This window comes from Ceratotherium simum, chromosome 12 (assembly GCF_057802395.1).
Source record: "Ceratotherium simum simum isolate JZ-2026a chromosome 12, ASM5780239v1, whole genome shotgun sequence".
NCBI lineage: Eukaryota > Metazoa > Chordata > Mammalia > Perissodactyla > Rhinocerotidae > Ceratotherium > Ceratotherium simum.
This window is the reverse complement of record NC_141911.1, coordinates 10784896-10807162: the sequence shown is the minus strand read 5'-3', so window position 1 is coordinate 10807162 and position 22267 is coordinate 10784896. Positions and strand designations below refer to the sequence as shown.

Genomic DNA, 22267 nt, shown 5'->3' with positions numbered 1-22267 from the left:
ACTTTCAGGTTCACTGGAGTCAGGCTTTGAGTTTGAATCCTGATTCTTCTTCTGGAAGATGTATGATTTTTGAAAAATATCTTAAATTTCTTCATCTAAAAGATGAGATTAGAGCACTGTATTAGTTTGCTAGGGCCGCTGTAACAAAATACCACAGACTGAGTGGCTAAAACTACAGAATTTTTATTTTCTCATGATTCTGGAGGCTGGAAGTCTGAGATCAAGGTGTTGGCAATGCTGGTTTCTCCTGAGGTCTCTCTCCTTGGCATGCAGATGGCTGCCTTCTTGTTGTGTCCTTGCATGGTCTTTTCTATGTGTGAGTGCATCCCTTGTGTCTCTCTGTGTCCAAATCTCTTCTTACAAGGACACTGGTCAGATTGGTTTAGAGACCCCCCTAATGACTTCATCTTAACTTAAAGGTCCTGTCTCCAAATGCAGTCACATTCTGAGGTCCTGGGGGTTAGGGCTTCAATCCAGGAATTTTTTTGGTAGGAGGACACAGTTCAGCCATAACAGGTATCTCCATCAAAGGGTTCTTCTAAGTAAGATAATGTGTGTACATGCTCGGTGAATCACGCTGTGTCTCTGGGACAGCCAGGTACACTGACTGGGAGTGCATCCGTCCAGACCCTCCCTCCGCTGCCCCAGTTGAGTCCCCAGAATTAGCCGGCTGCCCTGAAGTGCCCTCCACTGACGGCCCTCTGAGGAAGAGTTGCACTTACAGTGCTGTGGGTTCTTGAGGCTGTAGGCTTTGTCCAGGGCAACTATGCAAAAGTAGCCAAGTCACAGGACATTTGGTCCATTGACTTGTTCAGTCCAGACAAGTTCCCTTGGGGCGGGTTGAAAACAAGTGTGTCTAATGGCCTCCACCATTGGTTCTTGAGCTCCTGGAGGGCAGAGTCACTCTCTGTTGAGCGTCCAGTGAGTAATCAACTCTGGAATGGGGTCCTAAAGTGGGCCTGGTATTTCTAGTCTCCTCTCTGGGATGTACTCAGCCCTCCAGCAACACCAACTCTGAGCCCAAACAATGAATCTAGAGCCTTTCATAGAATGAGGAGTTTTTGGTGATGTGGTGAATAGAGAGGGGCAGGGTAAGGGTTTTGACCACCCCCACTCATCCCCACCATAAGATTATCTCTGTCGATGCTGCTGGCAGAGAGAATGGGGCTGCTGCAGAATGGCTGCAAGCCCCTGCTCACGCTCCTTCCTGTCCCAGCTCGCCACAGTCAGGCTCCGAAGAGAAGGGAGGCCCCAGCCAGATACACTCTTTCTGGTCTTGGGCAGGGCCTCTGCCCTGAGCACCCTGCACCTGAGCCGGACGTCAGAACTTTCCTCTTTCCTTTTACTTGGAGCATTTTCACAATGCCAAGGACATGGCCTGAGGGACCAACGACTTGGCGCTACAACAGGCACCTGCCATTAGAGAAGGCTGCTGGCCTTTGTTACAAATGACCTCAGGGAAAGGTGCTACCAGGTGGGCCTCCGGAGAGCCCAGCTGACGAAGGGACAAGATGGAGAAAGAATGGAGAGCCAGGACTAGGTGAGAAGGCAGGCAGAGAGCTGTACTGTGGGCCTCTTTCCGATCGTCAGTGTTGTCAGGGTAATCTTGGGCAAGGCACCAAATCCCTGTACCTCTGTTTCCTGTTGAACGAGGAGGTTGAAGTGGATGGTCTGTGAAGCTCACTGTGGATGTACTGTCTGGCGATCTACAACTTTACCAAGTCGGGAAAAGATGAGGCACAGCGGTAAGATCCCCAGGCCGAGCGCTCAGATCTCAGTCTTCTGTATGACTGTCTCCCCAGCCCTCCTTATAATTTAGCAGTGGTGTCTTATGATATACGGGGAGTATTTGTGCTGTATCCTAGGGAGAAATTCCAGAAGCACTGACCAAGAACCAGGGCAGTGTACAGGCCGGCTCAGAGGGGCGTGGTTTCTGCAACACCTCGTGAAGAGTGAGGCAGGAAGAGAACACCAGCCCTCAAAACCACATGGACAGATCTGGAAATGGCATAAGTGACTCAGAAAGAATAATGAAAGAATTGTATTTGGCTTTGCCACATGAGATCGATGGACATAGAATTCCCCTTTATTCATTTTTGGTATGGATGAGGCTAATGTCACAACACACAGAACAATGAAACCAGGACCATGAAGGCTGGGGGGCTGTCTTGCCTCTGCACGCCAGGTCTGTTCAAAACCATGCTCAGAATTAGACTGAATTAGACCGTGCTCTGCCAAAAGCTAAGCTGCTTTTTCTTAATTCGTGTGCTTGGCACTCGCTCATCTGAGGGCAGGGGAAGTCATACATTTTGCTTTATTAGAAGGGACAAAAAAATCAAGCCTTCTTCCCATTCAGCTTCTGTAGAACTCCCCTCTGATTACCAAGGGTTGGTAGTACCTCCGAGTTGTATCACTATTAACATCATGAAAGGACTTCACCAGGAGAGGGGTGATGTCACAAAGGCGTTTAAAAGGAACTTTCTAAGGATGCTCCAGTGTTGGTAGTAAGCCTGACACAGACTTTCAAGATGATGGTACATTCCCTGCCCTCCAGAAACCTACAGCCTAAATCATGTGACTCCTAAGAGGACCCTCCCTGCCCCAACCCAACAGACAACACAAATGTGGCTCTAAAAGGTTAGCATAACCACTGTGACATGGCTGCAGAGCATGCATGGCCTAATCAGATGCTGGTGGAAATGCCCTGTGTGTACGAAGGGCAAAGCAAGACTCATAAGTATTGTGTTCAGAACTTTCCAGAAAAGTGAGAGGAAAATCATTAGGTGTTTTCAAGATTGGCTTCTGTGGAGAAATTGGGATTGTTTCTCCCCTATTTGTTTTCAATCTTGGTTGTTGTTGTTATTACCAAAACAACACATATTTATTGTAACAGTTAACCATCCAGGGGTTTTCTGTGCTTATGCAAACATACTGTTTTTGTTATCACCCTATAATGTTCCACAAGCTGTGAAGCTGAGCATCTCCTTGAAATGTTGGAAGGAAGGGGCTACATGAGATGGATGAGAAGCAGCAAATGTGGTGATGGTGCAAAATGACTTTGATTCTTTGATTCTTGATCTCTTTGATTCAAATGAAGACTTGGATTCTTCGTTCAGGATTGCAGAGGAGTGGAGAGGTGAGCAGGGGCCTGGGGAAGACAGATAGAAGGCTGGAGCTCTGGGGCAGTTTAATTAGTCTCCTGATGAATGGGGCTCCTGGATTTGACCTCTGAGCTTAAGAGAGAATATGACTAGGTAACTGACTTTAGCCTGGAAGAATGTTGTTGGGGTTTGCGCTCTGGTGTAAGAGTAGGGAATTTGGTAAGGAGATGGTTGCCAGTGGGACAGTATTTGGGACTCCAGCTGAATTTACTTGCATTTAGTTCTGAAATTTTGGGAGAAAGGAAAGACAAAAGAAGTGCTAAAGATGGACTGAGTGGAGATAATGTGTGGGGGAGTCAAGGGGTGACGGGGAATCATGCTTGAGAGGAGACTGTGTGACAATACCTGACTCATGATTGCTTGCTCGTGGGTGGAGTTGGAGAGACTCTGATAACTATTTCTTGTGTTTAGTTTGATTTACTTACAACTATCAGATAGGCAGCGTTATAAATAACATTGCTCTACGGCAATTCAAGTATCACTTGGGATCAGACACATCCACTTGCCCGTTGAGGAGAAATGCAGAGAATGATGTGCAGAGGCCTTGCAAACCTCATCAAGCTAGTGAGGGGAAAATGCATCCCCAAACTGTGAGTTACATGGCTGGTGAGTTAGGACCAAAACTAGAGAAGGACAGGGCCTCCCAGTCAGGGCCTCAGAGAACTTTGAGAAGTGGTTGGTTGGAGAAAGCAGCAAGGATTGTGGGAGGCCAAGAGAGGCAAGAATGAGTGAGACAGGCAGCCAGTGAGACAGGCAACATATCCCGGGGTCCTTGATCAGGGTGGCCTTAGATAGTGGATGCGGGAGAAGCTAACTGGAAGAATGTTCAGTTAGGGGCTCCCTGGGGCCTTGAGGGAGCTGATGAAAAGGCAGAAGAGTGACTCCGGTGTGACTCCGGTGCCTTCTCAAAGGAGAACAGTTGTGGAACGGGGGCCAGTGAGCAAGTTGTCGGTCTTCACAATTGGTGATCCTTCTATGGGCTTCTCTGAGAGCACAGGCTGCTGGTCAAGGGACACCAACCCTGGCCACACATCTACGTGCAACAGGGCCCCTTGTGAGCTCATGATTCCTTAAAATAGAACACACGTGGTCCCGCCAGATGTAGTGAACAGAGGCCCCGGTTCTCAACCCCCTTGGAAAGGCACGTCAGTCTCAGCTGCACTCTTGAGCAGCGGATCTCCACAAGTTCTGGGCTGGGTTGTTGAAACAGAAACTAGATTTAAAATAGGGAGCAGCTGCAACCTCTAAGTTCAGTTCCTGATTCTGTTTCTTTTTCCCTCCTCCTTTAGCTCGTGGTATGTGGGGGTGTCTCCTCAGCTGGCAGCCCTGCTGTGCCCCGAGGTTGATGACCCAGGTTTTGACTGTGTGGGTTTGTGTCTTTCCGGCAGGTGTCTCCTCTGCAACTTCCCTGATGTCCCTGGCTTGGGTGCTAGCCTCCTATCACAAGCTGCTGCGGGACTCCAGGGACGACAAGAAGAGTATGAGCTACAGAGGGGCCGTCATCCACGTCTTCTGGCGCATCTTCACCATCTCATCCAGAGTGATCTCTTTTGCCCTCTTTGCTTCCATCTTCCAGCTCTACTTCGGGATCTTCGTGGTGGTTCACTGGTGTGCCATGGCCTTCTGGATCATCCATGGCGGAACAGACTTCTGCATGTCCAAGTGGGAGGAGATCCTCTTCAACATGGTGGTAGGGATTGTGTACATTTTCTGCTGGTTTAACGTCAAGGAAGGGCGGACTCGATATCGAATGTTTGCATATTACACGATAGTCTTGACTGAGAATGCTGCCTTGACAGTCCTTTGGTATTTTTACAGAGACCCGGAGACCACTGACTCCTATGCGGTGCCAGCACTGTGTTGTGTCTTTATTAGCTTTGTGGCTGGGATCGCACTGATGCTCTTCTATTATGGTGTGCTGCATCCCACGGGGCCTCGAGCTAAGATCTTGGCCAGCTCCTGTTGTGCCGAGCTGCTCTGGGGCATCCCTTTGCCCCCCGATGTTGAGCCCATGGAGCCTCAGATCCCTGGGTACCGGGGGACTCAGGTCACGCCTACCAGAGCCGTAACGGAACAACAGGAGGATCTCACGGCTGACACTTGCTTGCCCGTTTTCCAAGTGAGACCCATGCCCCCTACCCCATTAGGGCGTCCTTATCCCCCAGAAGGGCCCCTCATTAAGATTGACATGCCAAGGAAAAGATACCCAGCTTGGGATGCTCATTTTGTAGACAGGAGGTTGAGAAGGACTATTAACATTCTGCAGTATGTCACCCCCACCGCGGTAGGCATTCGGTATAGAGATGGACCGCTCCTTTATGAGTTGCTACAGTATGAGTCTTCACTCTAAGAGCATCTTGACCCAAGTTGAGAAGGGGACCTTAAGTTCAGTTTGCGGTAAACACCGCTTGCAAGAAATATAACCCTCCCTTCCCCCAAAACACAGAACCACGACCACCACTACCACCACCACCACCACCACCAATGCTACAAAAAAAGAAAATAATAAGTCACAACCCCTTCAGATAAGCTTTCTTTCCAGTCGCTGTATGTATACAAAGATATTCTCTATGTTTTGTAAGTAAAAACAAAAAGAAAACCTTTCTTTTGTTTTTTACACATAAGAAACAGTATTGAAAAATCCCACACTATGGTTCATAAGGTGGAGAAGGAGGAGTTGTCTCCACTCCAAAAGAAAAAACAAGTTTTATACCTTACACCAAGTGTAGATCATTTCCGGGATTGGTGCTGATTGAAAGAACAAAACAAAACAAAACAAAACAAACACAAACAAACAAACAAAAAAACCTTCAACTGCCTTATGCCCTTAGGTGCTGAGTTTCATTAAGTACTGTCACGGTTGCTCATGCAAAACTCTCTGGTGACTTTTGCACCAGGAGAGGGAAAATTAAACAATCAAATGAAACAAATCTAGAAATGAAACAAAAGCCAACCAACGAAAACACAAAGCAATCATTCTTCCTATCTGATTATTTGTATTGAAGAAAACAAATTTACCAAAAGCAAAGGCATAGAAACCTCTCCCTCTTTTTGGTTTCTCTCTCTCCTGTTCTGTCCCCGCCCCAACTTACTAGAGCCTTCGAGGAGCCAAACGGCCATTTGAAACTCAAATGTCTGGAAAAGCTCCTTGAAGGCTGCCTCTGTGCCATTTTAGCCTTCACCTAGTAAGAATCACATTTGTTTCCTGGTGAAAAGCAAAACAGAACAAAAGAAAAAGCCACCCCAATAATTCGATAAGAACAGGAAATTCTAAGGCAAATTAACAGAGATTTCCATGTATGTAATCAAAGAGAATCAGTAATAATAAAACTCAGCATAGTAGCAAAAAGAATGACATCAATTTAAAGGCACAATACTTAATCAGTGACTGGCAAAAATGATTTGTTCTGTCATTTTAAGGCCGTGAAAGGTATCCATTCCTCACATATGATATTGTGTAAGGCCTCTTCTGTTTCCATTTGGTGGGAAGCCTTAAATTGATCTGGAAAGAATTCTTCATTTTTCATTTGTGCTTTTTAAAAATATTAACACAAAGAGGAAAATTAGAATATAAAAAAAACGTCAAATTGTAATAACCGACCCATTTCAAAGACTGTTTGGTGCTTCTGTCTTTCACCATTGTGATTGGCTGAAAGTCATTCAGCTCACTTGGTGCATCTGGATTGAGTGGGAAATTTTGTGTGTGTTGCGTGCGTGTGTGTGTATGTGTGTGTGTGCCCACAGCACACGTATATGTGTGTGTGTGTGTGTGTGTGTGTGTGTGTGTGTCTGCTGCAAGGTCTTGCCAGAAATGTAGACAACCGATGTAAGACGGACACTGGGTATGGCTGAGGTGGAGTGTAAGGGGACTAGGGTTGGGGGAGCCAGGAGGAGGGGGTGGTGCTTGACTATGAGCCCCTGTGAGGATGGCGAGACTCACACCAGCAGCATACTCTGGGTCTTAGAGGAGGTGTCATTTGGGTGCAGATTTGATTCAATTATTGATTTTCTCATTGTACCAAGTTGAATTTCTGGAGGTGTTGCAAGTATGTTCAACCATTTTTTAAATGTTATTTTTCAAAGTATTGCTCCTGTAAGGAATATTCTGTTCTAAGGCATTGTTTCAATCCCATCGTATCTCTACTTGGGCACAAAAAAAAAAAAAAAAAAGGAAAAGAAAAAAAACACAAAAAGAAAAAATCTCCACAAAAAAGATATATATATAAGTATACACACACACACATACACACACACACACACAATTTTTAAGTAAATACTGTTAATCTTTGTTGTGTGTAGCTACGATTTTGTTTTCTAATTCCAGATATAACTGTTTAGGGTGCAAGTCCTCACACTGAACTATTCTTAAGAGAAGTTCAAAAACTGAGGAGTTTTTTTTATGTTTGTGGGTTTTTTAAAAAAAAATTATTATTCAAGGAGGCTTCTCCTTCCTACCCCCTTTATTGTTTTTCAAAATCTGCGAGGAAAAAAAAAAGAATAAGTTTTAAACTTCAGTTCAGTTGTAAATCTGGATGCTCCTTTCTGTGTTGGGATCCCTTTGAGCTCCTTTATTATTACTAAACTTGGTAGTGCCATCCTGTCCCCCTCCCTGACTCGGCTGTCCCCTAGGGTCCTCCCTGGTGGGAAGGAGGGGCGGGAGGAGAGGCACAGAGAGCCTGTGGCCCTGGTGCCCCCCCATCTAGGAAGCACGATGCACAGAGCACACCCAGGCCTTGGTGAAGACCAGCCATACGGCCTGTCTCCATCCTTCCAAGGGACAGGCCCACGGGCCACTCAGTAGGTAATTGGGAGTTCCAATCTGGTCAGAGGTGCTTTTCCTTTTTATTCTGGCTCCCTATCGAGGGCTTAGCTCGCTGCTTACTCTGCTGAGGCTGGAGGAGGTGAGGCCATTTGAGAGGGGCCGTCCCCGCCGGCTCACTGGGGTCCCAGCTCTTGTCTGCCTGAGCCCTGGGGCTCTGTGTGCCTGGAGCCCTGCAGGTGTCAGTCACTAGAGCAATCCTTGATGCTGCCCCCGTGCATCCTTTCAGGACCTCTGTCACTTTGGCTTCTTTGTCTGTTCTTAGATTCGTTCCATTTCTCTTTCTTTTTCATTTTGGCACAGTCATAGGCCTTAACCTGCCGCCTCTGTTTCACTACTCCACATTCAGCACATGCGTGCGTGTGTGTGCGTGCGTGCTTGTGTTTACATGCAACCGAGAAAGCTGCTGACAGTCATTGATCTAGAGCGCCAAAAGTTGGGGTGACAACTTCCAACCCAGGGAGGCCATCTGGGGCCTTAGCCATTGGGAGCAGATGAGAAGATCACAGGATATTGCAGAAATCCTTTCTTTCAACCTCTGTTGGACTGGGCTCCACGAGACTCAGACAGGAGGGCACGCTCCTCCCGCGCCATATTTTCCTCACCCCCGCATCGTGCCAGCTCCTTTCCTAAGGATGAAATGCAATATGCTTCTATGAGTGGCAGCAGGAAAATCCAGCTTTGCAAAGAGACAGAAAAAGGAAGAAAAGTCAGGAAAGAAGTAGAGAAGACAGGAGGGAGGGAGGGAAACATAAAGAGAATGACCAGATGGGAGTTTTCATCTGTCTTCTCAGTATCCGCAGCCTCTGCAGCTCCCCACGTTTCCAATCTCTCCACCAGTCCCAACCATCACCTCCCCCATGGTCCTCTCTCCCCCACCAGTGTGCTTCCCCTCCAGTGGGAGGACCCTGGGCGTCGGCGTGGGAATCCACACACTCTCAATGCTCTGAGTCCCTACCCAGGAGACTTTGGTCCTGAAAACCCAGATCCCTTCGGCTGCTCTGCAGCAGGGTCACTCTGTGCTCCCAGTGAGAAGTGATGGCCTCATCCTACACTGGAAATCTGCTTTTAGTCTGTCATCTGCCTGAGCCCCTGCCAAACCCCTTATGGGTGACGAGGCACCAGCTCTTGCTGCCCCAGCTGCTCCCAAGGGGAACGCCTATGAGGCTTTTAGAAAAGAATCTTTGGGCCCACTTCTTGCCCAGGAACTCCAGGTGAAAACTAATTAACTCTCAATATTTAGTTCTGGTAGGAGATAAGCACATTGTACTGGGAGCTATAGAATAGAATAGAAAGACGTCCCCCTTTCTTTCTCTATTGCCACCCCCCATCAAATATGCCCACAAACCCCCAGAGAAAATGTGGCTCTTCTTTTCGTTCTAAGAAATAAACAGTATCGCTAAAATCTGGCTGATTCTGTTAGCATCGTTTCTGCAAGCTCTGTTTCCCACTTGCTCAGTAGGTCTGCCTCTTCTCTGGGCCTCTGCATGAGAGGAAACCTCAGTCTCCTCAGAAACATCGGGGTGATGTTCCCTGAACTCATTGTCACAAGCCTGTGACATTCCAGATGGGAGCATCATGTCTCTTAAGGCCATGACAAGGGGAGCTAGGAGGGTTTAGATTCATCAGATGAGCCCCCCCTGACCTTACTCACCCCCAGAGTTTCTCAAATCTCAAACATACTCCTGCACTCTGTCTCCGGAAGGTTCACCTTGCTCTGCAGAGTCAGACTTGTCCAAACAAATTGGGAACTGGGGGTCTATGGGGAACGGGCCCCATCTCTCTTGATGGCACATGCTGCCGACATGTCCCTTTTCAGTCAAGGAAGACAACACATCCTTGTGGCCCCTGGGGCTCCTCCACCCCTGTCAGATCCCCTACACTCTACTCCCCAGGCACAAATTCCCCAGTGCTGTATGGCCCCATGTGGCCTAACCCATCCCCTCAATAGCCACAGCCCCTCTGCATACCCAGGTGGCTTAAAAGAGTGCAAATACTTGTCTGGACCGTGGTCATGAGGGTGATGCTATTGGCCGTGTGGCATCTCATGCCACAGGCATCATTCCTTGTCCCAATAGGAACCTTATTCTTAGAGAGGAAAATTTACAGGTTTTTTAAAAATGCCAAATGACATCATTTTCTCCCTTTCCTTGTACCCCGCCTTCCCACATGGTCATAGGGGCAGAAGAAGAGGTTGCTGATGCGGATCCTGTTTGAAGAACAGGCATGGCCTCACTCGTTTGTGTACACAGAAACTCCCTTCGCAGTGTTTATATGCCTGACTAAGGAAGCCGACGTCCCCTTTCCCTATCCTGGTCCTTGCTCCTGAGGGTGGGGGGATACATAACGAGCCCCAAGCCCTGATGCCCCCAGGCCGTAGCAAAATTTTCTCTCTCCATTACCTAGGAACAGATGTAAGAAGAGGACAGCAGTGTGCAGGCTCAGAGCCTTTGGTCTGGAGGAAAGGACGTGCGATCCTAAAAGAGAATGGGGCCAGGGCGTATTGTGCATACAGCGTCCATGCCCTCCTGCTCCTGGCTTTCTCAAATGGGTCACCGAACATTTGTTTGGCACACATGATGGCATTTTCTTTGCCAAGGAAAGTGCCTCCTTACTCAAAGTGAGCCCTTTCAGGCCTCTCGTGACTGATGACAGCAGCTCTGGGTGGTAGCCTTGATGAAGGGGACAATCCTTGTGTACATTCACTTGATTTTCTTATCAAAAAGCTAAAATCTGTTATTTCTTAGCCAAACTGAAAAATATTAAAGTAACATTACCTGATTCGGTTGGGGGAGGGGGATTTAAAATTGGAGAGTGTGAAGAGAAGAGAGCTCATTACAATTAATTTCACTTAGATTTAAGTGATATTCCCAGTGTAGACTGGAAAACTGCCAGGAAAATCTTGCCGAGCTCAAGGGAGACCTGGAAAAGACGCTGCATGAGTGAAAGGGAAGGACACAGAGGTATGGACTCATCCCCAGTGGCTGGTCAGCCTTGGAGGCATCAGTTCTGTTCATTTCATTCTCAAACATTTCTCGATGACTGGATTCCATCAGGCACCCTCCTCGTGAAGCACCCACAGGTATCCAATAGGTGGTGAATTTAAATCAACATCAGTTCTTCTCATTAAGGTCCTGGTGTGCATGAAATGAACAAAATGGGAAATTTTTCAAGATTAGAGTCTGTATCATTACTTCTTCATCCAAAGCTGGCCACTGTCATATAAGCAACATCCATTCTCACCCACAGCCCAACTCCTAGACATGGAAATTGCAGTGGTCAGCCTATCACAGGACGCAAAACCACAGGCTTGTAAGAGGACTGCCCCCAGAGCATCCTAAATCAATGTGTGCCTGTCCCAATTTCAAACTTGTAAAAAGGCAACTCTACCCTCTCAGAGATTTTTTTTGAAGACCCTCACTGTCAAAAAAGATGATGCTTAATGTAAATTCCTGCAATGGCAACATAAGCCTCTTTCTCACTCACCCTTAGCTATTTTAAAGATTTCGTTTCTTGCTTAAAACACTACATCTTGTGCTATTGGCCAAATATCAAAAGACAAGGGCACTGCCTTGATCTGCCTGCAGCTTTATTTCTCTGCCCGTCTGGCTCTGTCTGCCTTACTTGACTCTCCTGGGCACCGTCTGCTTCTTCCCCTCCTCCTGGGAAGGAGCTGTGCCTTCTTGCTCCCTGTACCTTTCCTTGCAGTGGCTGGCAGGACGTGGCTGGTGTGTACTGGAGCCAAAGGTCAGGAGTGCTATTAATGGCAGCTCCTGAGGGCAGCAGACGGACAACCATAGGAGATCCCCCTGCACATGGCTAACACCTTGTGTCAAGGGCTAAGAATAGACCAAATCAGAAACGAGCAGGCAGGACCTAAGGGGCACCCACCCTGGCCTGCCCCACCTGTGCAGAACAATATGCAAGCCCCGGTAGGAGGCGCCTGTCCTTGCCAATTCCTAACACGAATCACAAGACCCCACACTAGAAACTGAAGTCAGTCAGCTCATCCATGCTTGTCCAGGAAGGACTACTCCTAAAATTCATCCTCAAACCAAGGAGGACAAAGAAGTAATTTCCTGTGAGTATAGTGCCAATTGGTAACCCAATGAATGTCCCTTCAGAAGCAGCCTTTGGCCATATGTCATGGTGGTTACAGACAACTGCCCACCTGTTAGATGAACTCCTTTGGTTTGTTTCTCCATCCTCAACATAGCTCTGGGGTCCTCAGGCTCAAGTGGGGTTAGGAGATTTGTTTTAGCTGTAGACCTCCTAGAAGCTCTTCTTTAGACTCAGAAAGATCAGGAAATATCACGGGCTGATTCAGGGTCCCCACTGTGATCACGGATAACTCACTTCACCTCTCGGTGCCTTGGTTTCTCCATCTGTAAAGTGGAGAGAACGAAGGTCAATCTCTTCTTTCTCTCCTGCTCAGGGATGCTGTGAGGATTTGGTCATTATTGTCTGTAGTGAAGGCATCATATAAAGAATAGTGGTGACCTCGTTTCTTGGAAAGTGGAGCCACAGAAGAAGAGCGTGTTCTCCAGGGGCGGTGGCACCTGGAAGCCCACAGGATGAGCAGTGCAGCTGGACAGGGAGAAGTCTCACATCCTTGTAGTTCTTAGATACTTCACAGCACTGTGAACCCAGCACAATGGTACGCTGGTCAGGCGACTGGGGGTCACCTGGCTCAAGGCGGCCACTTGTAATTCTAAAACCAAATGTCCCGATGTTAATTTTTCCTAAAGTATCAGAGAATATATGGAAGGATCAGTTTGAAAAGTGATATTCATTGAGCTTTGGGCAGACAAGAGAATGAGCAAATGGGGAGGATTTGGAGATTGTTTTTAACGTGGTTGAAAGCTCTTTATGAAATATCTCTTACTTTTGTTCTTCCTTACAATCTTTTTCAACCTTGAGGCTCACCTCATCAAATGGACTCGCCCTCTATTTGCCTCTCTGCAGAGTACAGAAACAAAGCTTTATTTTTTAAAAAAAACCATCCCATCAGCCAAAATGTGGGTCCCAATGGTGGGTTTTGATCATTCCCTGGTGTGCTTTGAGTGGAGTCTGCAGGCAAAGATTCAGAGACACACAGGGGCTGGGTAATATCACTAATGGTTTTTATCCAAATCAGGGTATTTTTTTCCTCATCATTTGAATTGGAAAAGTTTAGTTGAGTTTCTTTTTCTTTCCTTTTTTTTTTTTTTTTCTTTTTACTATGGTTTGACTGTTATCAATTCAACTACCAAGATACCCTTTGAGCAAGAAAACAGACCCATCCTAAGAAACTCATGTTCTTCTTAGGATCTAAACCAGAGTGAGGGCAGGTGGGAGCAGTGGAGAATGCCTCTAACACTCCAGGAGGACCAGCTGCAACACTGATTTTCTATTGGCTCTGACAACCTTCTTGGAGAGGAAAATTCTTGAAGCTTCAACTGTTCTAGGTCAATCAACCTGGGTCTGGCTCTGGCCCTTTCCTTGGAGTTCAGGTGTATTCTGATGTAAAAATTCTCACCAAAAAAAATAAATAAATAAGGGGAGGGGGGACGCCTCCTGAGACTGCCCCAAAGGAACAGACAGCTCACCCAGGCAGCTCCCAGTTGTAGATGCAAATCCTCCTGCTCTTAGACTATGGAGTCCTGACAAGAACTCCTTGCCCACCTGCTCTGACCCTGCTCTCCAAGATTAATATTATTGTTTTGACAGCACAAGGGACCAGATCATAGTTTGGAATTCAATAACGACTTCTGTTTGATTTTGTATCTGATCGTTCTGTGGCTAGGCCAAATCCTGCTGGGATTACTTATTTCCACAAGGTATTTCTGATGGTAACCAGAAGGAAGGAATAAAGGAGACCTCAGACTTGACTCTCCGCTCTCATCGGCACCTGTTTTTTGACTGGGATGGATGGCGAATAAACTGCACGGCATTTTTGAATGAGAAATTTGAAGAAGGATGCGTGGAGCCACAGAGAACATAATGACTCAGTAGATGGGTAGGAAGACTAATAAAGAAGAGGAAGGCTTCCAGAAGCATGTAGAAAGAAAATATTTGCAACCATCTAATCGTTACTTCCTACACTCTCTGGAGCAGAAATAGCAAAGCATATTCTTTTCAAACAAAGGAAGTTGATTTTATGAGTGACATATTTAAGCATTATTGTTTCACCAGAGGGTCAGAGAAAGCACCTAGAGAAAGAAAAGGCACGTTCTCATGAACAGATCATGTCATCGGAAGTAAAAAGTCCAGGACTCTATCTTCCTGCAGACCTAAGTCAAGTCACTAGGGGCCAATTTCTCTTTCTGTAAAATGGGAAGAGTATTGCTTACTTACCTCACAGGGGTGTTGTGAGGATAAAGAAATTAATGTCTGGTAAAGCACTTTGAGGATAAGAGTATTATGGTTATCAAGTTTGCTTCCTATTTAAAATCTTTTTAAACATGAATTGAGCACCTGCTGTGTGCAAAGCACCATGCTAGGTACTGTGGAGGAAGAGGAAAGGGATCTAATTTCTCTCCTCTCTTTTGATTAATGGATATTTTTAAAAGATTTCAAGAGGACAGAATAACAGAGTTATCTCAATGTGGGTCAAGAAACATGTTCTCTTTCTTTCTGCCCCGGAAAGGCTACTCTCCTTTCCTTCCCAAGTATTTGGGCAAGAAGGAAGGGCTTTAAACCCTTTAGCTTCCATCAGAGAATGCTCTTCTGAGAAGCAAACAGATATTGGTTGCTCTTCTCCCTGTGGGGGAAAATGAAGGCAAATATCAGTGAGCATGTCCTGTGACCAGCAGATATGGTTCTGTTATTTCTGTCATTCCTCCTGGCTCAGCTTCAGTTTTGCGATAGCCTTCATCTTCTATCTCCAGACCCAGAGAACAGTTTGTTTATGCTGTGCTGGAATAGCTGGGTACTTTTTGGTTGGTTTGTGTCCTTGGAGAATCTGGTACACTGTTGTTTGCTGGAAAGTCTTGGCTTCCGAAGACAAGGATCTTTATTAGAAAACAAATCAGAACATGTACCTGTCTTTTTTTTTTTATGGTGGTGATGGGAGGATTCTTCAATTTCTTAGCTGCCTAACATAAAATGAAGGCTTTTTAAATTTCTCATTTCTTTTGCATGTACAAAGTTTTTCCCTTCCCAAACACACTCAAGGAATCAGGTCTGGATTCTAAAATTTTCTAAAAGATACCACATCTCAAATTCTTGGCTGAGCGCTGTGTCCAAGGTTCCCTAATTTCTACAAAGAGCCAAACCACCTACTGAGCTAAGCAGGTGGGAGGTCCAGTCCCAAATTAAAGCTTCTGGAAGAGCCCCAGAGCCTTGTAGCTTTAGGAATGCTCTTTCAGTATTACTAGGGCTGTCTCCTTGAATCCTCAGAAATCTTCATGCCACAGAAAGATCATCCTCAGAGCTCAGCAGGGGCTTCCTCTGTGTTATAGAACCAGAGGGAAACCACTTGTTATTTTGAAAATCACTATATGATGCCAGCCTTCAGAGGAAGAAGAGAATTGCTTTCTTTCCCTTTCAGAGGGAAAAAGGGACAAAGAGAAAGAGAAGGTTATTTGGTTTGAAAAATGGCTCTTTTGTTGCTGAGAAAAAACGTGGGATTCAGTGGTTCACAGTGGTCCCCTCTGTCTCAGACACAGGACTTGGGAGGCCCCATGTGAGCTTCTCTAGGAACCTAAGGTAGAACGGAGACTTTGCATCCTTTTCCTTCTAACCTAGAACATGAGGAAGAAATATCTTCAGCTTTGGTGCTGCCTGGCCCCAGATCATTCTGTGCTTCTCAGCCACTTCTCTGCTTCTCTCTAGCCTGTGCTCGTGAGAGCTCCCAACCCTGGTGTTGATTCCAAAAGGCCTTTCTTCCATGAGGCCAGTCCTCATATGCACACTGCTTCCAGTCAGGGCTGTTTGTCCAAACTCAACCCCTTCAGCCTTCCACTTGCCTTGACACCACTATTGCTGCACGCTTCCACCAAATGCATCATCAGCTGCACAGGAGCTGTCATTTCCTGCCCTACTCCAAGCCGTGGCCCCAGCCTCTCCGCTGGTCCAGCCTGCCTGAGGTCAAGGACAGGATCCTCTTCTTCCTTCATGTAAATACACATGCCTTTAGAAGGCCTGGCCCTGGGTTCTGATGAGACTTGTGGAGATGGAAGGCAGGAGAAAGGGGCAGATAGTGTGGCTTAAACAGTTGGGGACCCTCACTGATAACTCATGGGGCCAACATGGGCCTCCAAGTGAAAATACAAAGTTTTCTCAGCCCCTGGGCTATCTAGGGCATTATCTCGTCAACATGACAACAAGCCGCTGTGCGACTCGATTGCTCCCAGCACCCTAGAGTCCCCTCTAGCCTCACTGTGCAGGCTAACCTATGGCACTTCTTTGTTATTGATAGCTTTGTTTTTATTTGTTTGAAATTATAGTGATTATGAAATGCCCGAGAGAGAGAGAAAGAAGGCTGAAAACCACATAAGCTATGAGGTGATCTGAGATTTTGAGATTATCATGAATTGTGCAGAACTGAGGAGTCTGATTGAGGTACATGACCACAGAACTGCATTCTAAGCTTATGATCACATCTAGACACATAAATATGCCAATCTTGGGCATATATGTGTGTATGTATGTGTATATATACAGACATACACACACACACACTCACATGTACACACATACACACACACACATATATGTACGTAACTTTTTATTCAAGGGCTTAAAAAGTTGATGAAATAGAGTATTTTGACATTTAGTGCTCTTGCCGGACTTGAAATCGACCCGCCTAGACGGGCTTTTCTTTCTCCCAGGCCTGGGGCCGTGAAGACTCGCTTGGGCCAGGATATGCTTTCGTCTCCTCCATCTGGGACAGGAAGCCAGTAGAGGCTGTGCTGGCATCTTGAGACCCTCAAGTTGCTCCCAGTATTCTCAGCAGGTCCCCAGAGCAACCTGGGGACTCTGGACAACAGCTTTCTAAATAGCTCCCCACTTTCTGGAATCCAAATCACACCAAGTACCTCTGACCTGTTAGCACAGAAGTCCGCAGAGCAGGTGAAGAGAGGGAGGCGTACACGGAGAAGGAAGGTGGGAAGTTCCTGTCTGGAGCCCAGTCAGTGTTAGATGTCCTTCAGCCGCCAGGATCTCTGGCCGGTGGAACCCAAGCCCAATGGGTCTGGACCTGCAGTATCGATATGTGCAGATAGTGTGAGGCTGGCCCAGCAACGCCCCCTGGGGGCTTGGGGAACATGACCCCACCTCTGGCGATTCTAACCGATGGGAGACATTTCAGAGCAATTGCTTTGTAGGAGGCAGAACTGATTTTAGAGCAGTGCCACATCCCTCCCCATTGCAGTAACGACCGTGACAAGTCTGGGGTCTGGCGGACAGACCTGGGAAGAAGCAGGTGCACACGGCGTGAAAAAGTCACTCAAATTCCCGCCCACCCTGGTGACAGGATTCACCATGACCCAAAGTGCTGGGGGATTTGGTTATGCTGGAAGAGTCTTTCCGCAGAAGGGAAAAGAGTGTTTGGGGTCACCTGGAGGGAACAGGTGCTCAGGCAGCACAGTGCTTTGAGCCACAAGCCTTCTTTCCTGACCTGCATCCCATTTGGAGGCTCCCCCTTTGACGGGAAGAGCAAGGGAGGCCCCTGCAGTGATGTGAGCCATATTCTTAGTGTTTGGGATCCAGACAGGTGCTGGAGAGATCACCACTGCCACCTGAAAGGCCTCGTGTTAGGTGGGAGAAAACCACAGAGTCTGGACCTAGAAACTTTTCTAATCCCTGCTCCACAGGATCACCTTTTGGGGTCCCCTCCCCTAACCTGTCACATCTTTGTCTCCTAAGCCCCAGTGGTGTGGCATGTGGCCAGCTGCTGCAGACGGCCATGGCAAGAGCATGTGCGACATCTCCTCCCCCATTTTTATGTCCTCTTATTCTCAGCACCAATCCCCAGGGTATAATAGTTCCATTATCTTTTCCTCTGCACCGACTCTTTTGTGACAAGACATGTTTCCAAGGAACCTACTTTTCTAATGGTGTTATGGAAAAGCGGCTCCTTGGGGTACAAAGAAATTTGGAGGTGAGACACGGGAAGATGAGAGTACAGTCCTGGAGAGGGCTAATGGTGCAACGCCTTTGTAAGTGGCCTTTTCCTTTAACAAAAGAATAACGATTTGTTATAGAAGAAAATATACAAGCAGGGAAGGAAGGAGGGAAGGAAGGAAGGAAGGAAGGAAAGAAGGAAGGAAGGAAGGAAGGAAGGAAGGAAGGAAGGAAGGAAGGAAGGAAGGAGGGAGGGAGAGAGAGAGGGCAAAGAGAGAAAGAGAAAAAAGAGGAAGAACGAGAAACAGAATCCCCTGAAGTCTCACTGTCACTTCTTGGTGTCTGTGGGTTGTCACTGTGGTTTGTTGTTCAAAGCAAAAACATTTTTCTCCCTGCACCTGAGCAGAGATTTTCAGCGTTTTCTAACTCTGCGTCTGCCTGAGAACAGGCCACAGATTGTGGCTGTGGCCTCACTGACTTCACCCTGCAGGGATGTTTGGGGCCTTCTCGTGTGCTCACCTGGTCACCGGCTCTCCCAACCCATCTATCTGGTGAGGGGAGGCAGCCTGCAGGGTCTTTGGCTGGAATCCAATCTCTCTTCTCCAAATGATGGCTATTTTTTAGGACGTTTTCTTACATTTGTTTAGTTTTTCTTGAATACTTTTCTATCAGTCATTCTTCCAAATTTAACCCAATAAAGCTGATGACACTGCTAAATGACTCCTTATAGAGCAAAGCTACTTGAAATTCTCAGGTATTTCAAAGCCTTGAGTGCATAAAATTTGTAATTTTCCCCCAAAGGGCTAACAAAATATTCTCATTGCTTCTATCTACTCTGAACATTAGCTGTGTCTGAGAAACTGGTGTGTACGTATATTTGAGAGTTTAAAGGAAGCAGAGTCATAAACACCATTAATTTTGAGGTTCCAACTATTTCCCCACTGAACAAATGATCAGGCACACATCCATAAAAGGAAAGTTCTAGAACTTGGCAATTCCAAGCTGATGGCGTGTTCTCTAGGCCCTTCCTGTCCATTTCAATGAGATGGGGGGTTTGCTGTAGGAGCTTTAGTCAACCACATGAGACTCACCTTTGTATCCAGCTGGGAATCTTTTCTTCTTCCCTTTTCCTCTGTGTATGATCTTCATCATCTGGTCGTCTATTCTGAGCAGCAGCTGTGTGAGTAGATTGTGGCTTCCAAAGCTCAGACCACATCTTCATTTACTCTTGAGTTTGCTAGTGTTAAACATAATTTACAGTGAACTATCAGCTAAGGATTAAGCCTATCAGCTGAGCCTCCCAAACATGCAGGGTTATGGCCACCTGCATGTGATCAAATTGTCCACCTAAAGGAACATAAATGAGTCTGTTTCTAGTCCCATCTCTCTAAAGCAGGTCTATTTGGAAGTGGCTTAGCCAACGAAGGTAGGGGGAAGGCTAGGAGGTACCCTTGCCCTTTATCACACCCGCCCTGCACAGGTACTGCTTATGTGAAACTTGTGTGATAGGGCAATGAGAGCCCTTATGGCTGATGACATATGTACATAATTAATGTGCCCCTTTGGACAGAAAGAGAAGCTCTTGAATTTCATTTATCTGAGCACGTATTATATATGCAAAACACAGTCCTTCCCATGGGTGATGCAGTAAAGGAGGAAAGATATTGAATGAAAATTTGGAAGGTATAAAGGCTTAGGATGACATCTCCACATGTCATAACAAGATAGTGTAAAGACTCCCAAGTAGGAAATCAGTAAATCTGAGCTCTGGCCCAACACTGTGTGACCTTGGACTGATTATTTAGCCTCTCTCATCATCAATTTCTTCATTTCCAAAATGTTCCTTTCAGTTCTAACATACTCCAGCCACTATGACTTGGCTAGAAACCCAAAGAACTCCAGTGGAAGGCAGAATATGATAAATACATAGAGACCACAGTAAATGCTGCAGGAGTCTAGTGGAGGGGGCACTTTTGACTCTGAAAAGAAGAGAAGATCTTTAGAGGAGGCAGAGAGCTCAGAGACTGAGCTGAAATCGTCAATATTTCCCTTCTCCGGTGCTACAGACCAATGCTCCTGGTTGCCACGATTGCACCTTCCACTTGGTCTCATTTAGGGAGCAGGAAGAACGACAGATTTGGATTTCCCTGCTCTCTGCCATCTCTGTTGGCTGGCAGAAACAGGGGGAGCTGGAGAGGAAGGCTGGGAGAGCCAGCCCTCCCTGTCCTAAGAGCTCAGAACTGCACCTTCCCATCTAGACTCTACCCTCTGTGGTTGCTGGGACTGTGGTCAGGACACCAGTAACCTTAAGTCAATGGAGAGGCAGGGGCTTGGAGGCCAGCATTACATTTCCTGTCTACAATGAAGTTCTAGGAGCCCCTGGAAGGAATAAGTGGGCAGAGACCATTTTCCTAAACCATGGGCAGGCAGAGCCTGCCAAACACCCAGGTCTGTCACTGCAGGAGGCATTTGGGTGGGAAATAGCATAAAAGGAGACCTGATGGAAGGGGCAGGGGCAGGTGGTATATCCTGGTGACTTTTCTCTGCCCTGTGAAGACGCTAGAGGAGGACTTTTCTGGCAGAAGTCTTTCATTGCCCCTCTTGTCCATGCCCCAAAAGTAGGTTTGGACAAATAATTCAGATTATTATTTGGAAGATGGTAGGCATAACTGATTTTTCCTCACACTGAAATGGGAGTATCATTTTTGCTATAGACACACATCAGAATTTGAAAACCAACTTAAGCTAAAAATCCTTAGCTTGAGGAACCAGAAGGAAAAGCAGTAATTCAGTTTAAATAAACATGCCACAAAGACTGCTGTATCAGACTCCCCCTGTGATCAGCCTCTGTGTTCAGTTGGAGTGCTGACCGGAGTTTGGGAAGAGTGGTTGCTGCAGTGAGCCATTTTGACCCTGTTCTCAGGCCTCCCCATCCTGTCACTACGGGCTTAGACAGCAAGTCCTGGGAGCCTTGCATATTGCACCAGCATGACCAGTTGACTTCCCTTCTTCCAACCCAGACCAGGACGAGGGAAGGAAAATGGCCGGTGAGGAGAACTCTGTACCCCTCACCCCGTGTGCAGACCTTCCTGCACCAGGTACAGGCTCCACATTCCCATGTGGAGTGTGGCCCCCGCCTGGAATGAGAAACATAGGAAGGGATATTTCAAGGCCGGCAAGTCACTATTAAAAATAAAAACGCCATTTAACATCCACTCTGCAGTCCTCAGCTGCCCCTTCTCCTTTTCTGGTTCGTCAGCGGCACGTGTAATTCTTGGTGCTCCGAATGGCCAATGACTTCCAATTTTCTTGGCCAGACTATAAGAATGGAGGAACGTTGTTGATTCTAGCCAACACTCATGGTTCTTAGCTACGCGGACAGATGCGGACATCTCTCTGTCCTCGTTAATCTAGACCCGGTGCTATTTGTGGCTAACAGTGCCTATGAATGTAATTCCTTCATTTTCTCTTTTTTTCCTAATGCATTGCCACCAAGGAATCATATTAGACAGACAGATTTCCACGTAGAACTTTCTTTAGCACAAGATTTTTGTTCTTATTCTCACTTTTTTAGGAGGGCTTGGTTTCCTGTGTCTGAGTCCTCCCTTTTCTGTTTAACCATGGAAATCTTTTCCTGTTCTATTAGCCAAAAAGAAGTTGCAGTGAAAAGAACCATGCCAGGCTGTTTCTTCTCTCTCTCCCTGTGGAGTTGAAATGGACAGATGCATATGGGTTGGGATAATTTTTGACTCAGTCGCTCCAGGGTCCTTGCTAAAGATGAACGACTTCTGCTCCCACCATGGCGAGGTCAGGGCGGTGACAACGAACAATTCAACTTCTCGAAACCTTGTGGTGCCTTTTCTTGTGGTGCTTCTTTCTCATGTAACTCCAGTCAAGGCGGCCACTTGCAGCAAACAGCAACGCCAGTACTTCTCCTCGGGGTCATGTGCCAGTGCAGTAAAAGACTTTAATGTATACGTATATAAATAGATATAGAGATAGAGATATCACTATAGTTATTTAATTATATAATTGAGGTTCTGATGCAGCGTTGGTGGGAGTTGATCATTCCTCTGCAAAAATAGATACTGCTCAACAGGAACTAACAGCTCTGTGGAGAGTTCTGACTTTCGGGAAGGGCACCAACAAGTGAGATGGGTTCCTTCTAAGACAGATTTTCTTCTCTCTTCTTGTGAAAGTTGCTGTCTCTGTAACACAGAATGTTCGATAAGGGAGCAAA

General features: G+C 46.6%; 1 protein-coding gene across 1 annotated transcript in view; it reads left to right on the top strand.

The window, feature by feature from the left end:
• Positions 1-7008, top strand: part of XKR6 (XK related 6) — a 316982-nt gene extending 309974 nt beyond the window's left edge. The window contains exon 3 of the mRNA XM_004433517.2: positions 4550-7008. Within this exon, the coding sequence (XP_004433574.1) occupies positions 4550-5511 (962 nt within the window). The 3' untranslated portion in view covers positions 5512-7008. The remainder of the gene's footprint in view (positions 1-4549) is intronic.
• The last annotated feature ends 15259 nt before the right edge of the window (positions 7009-22267 follow it).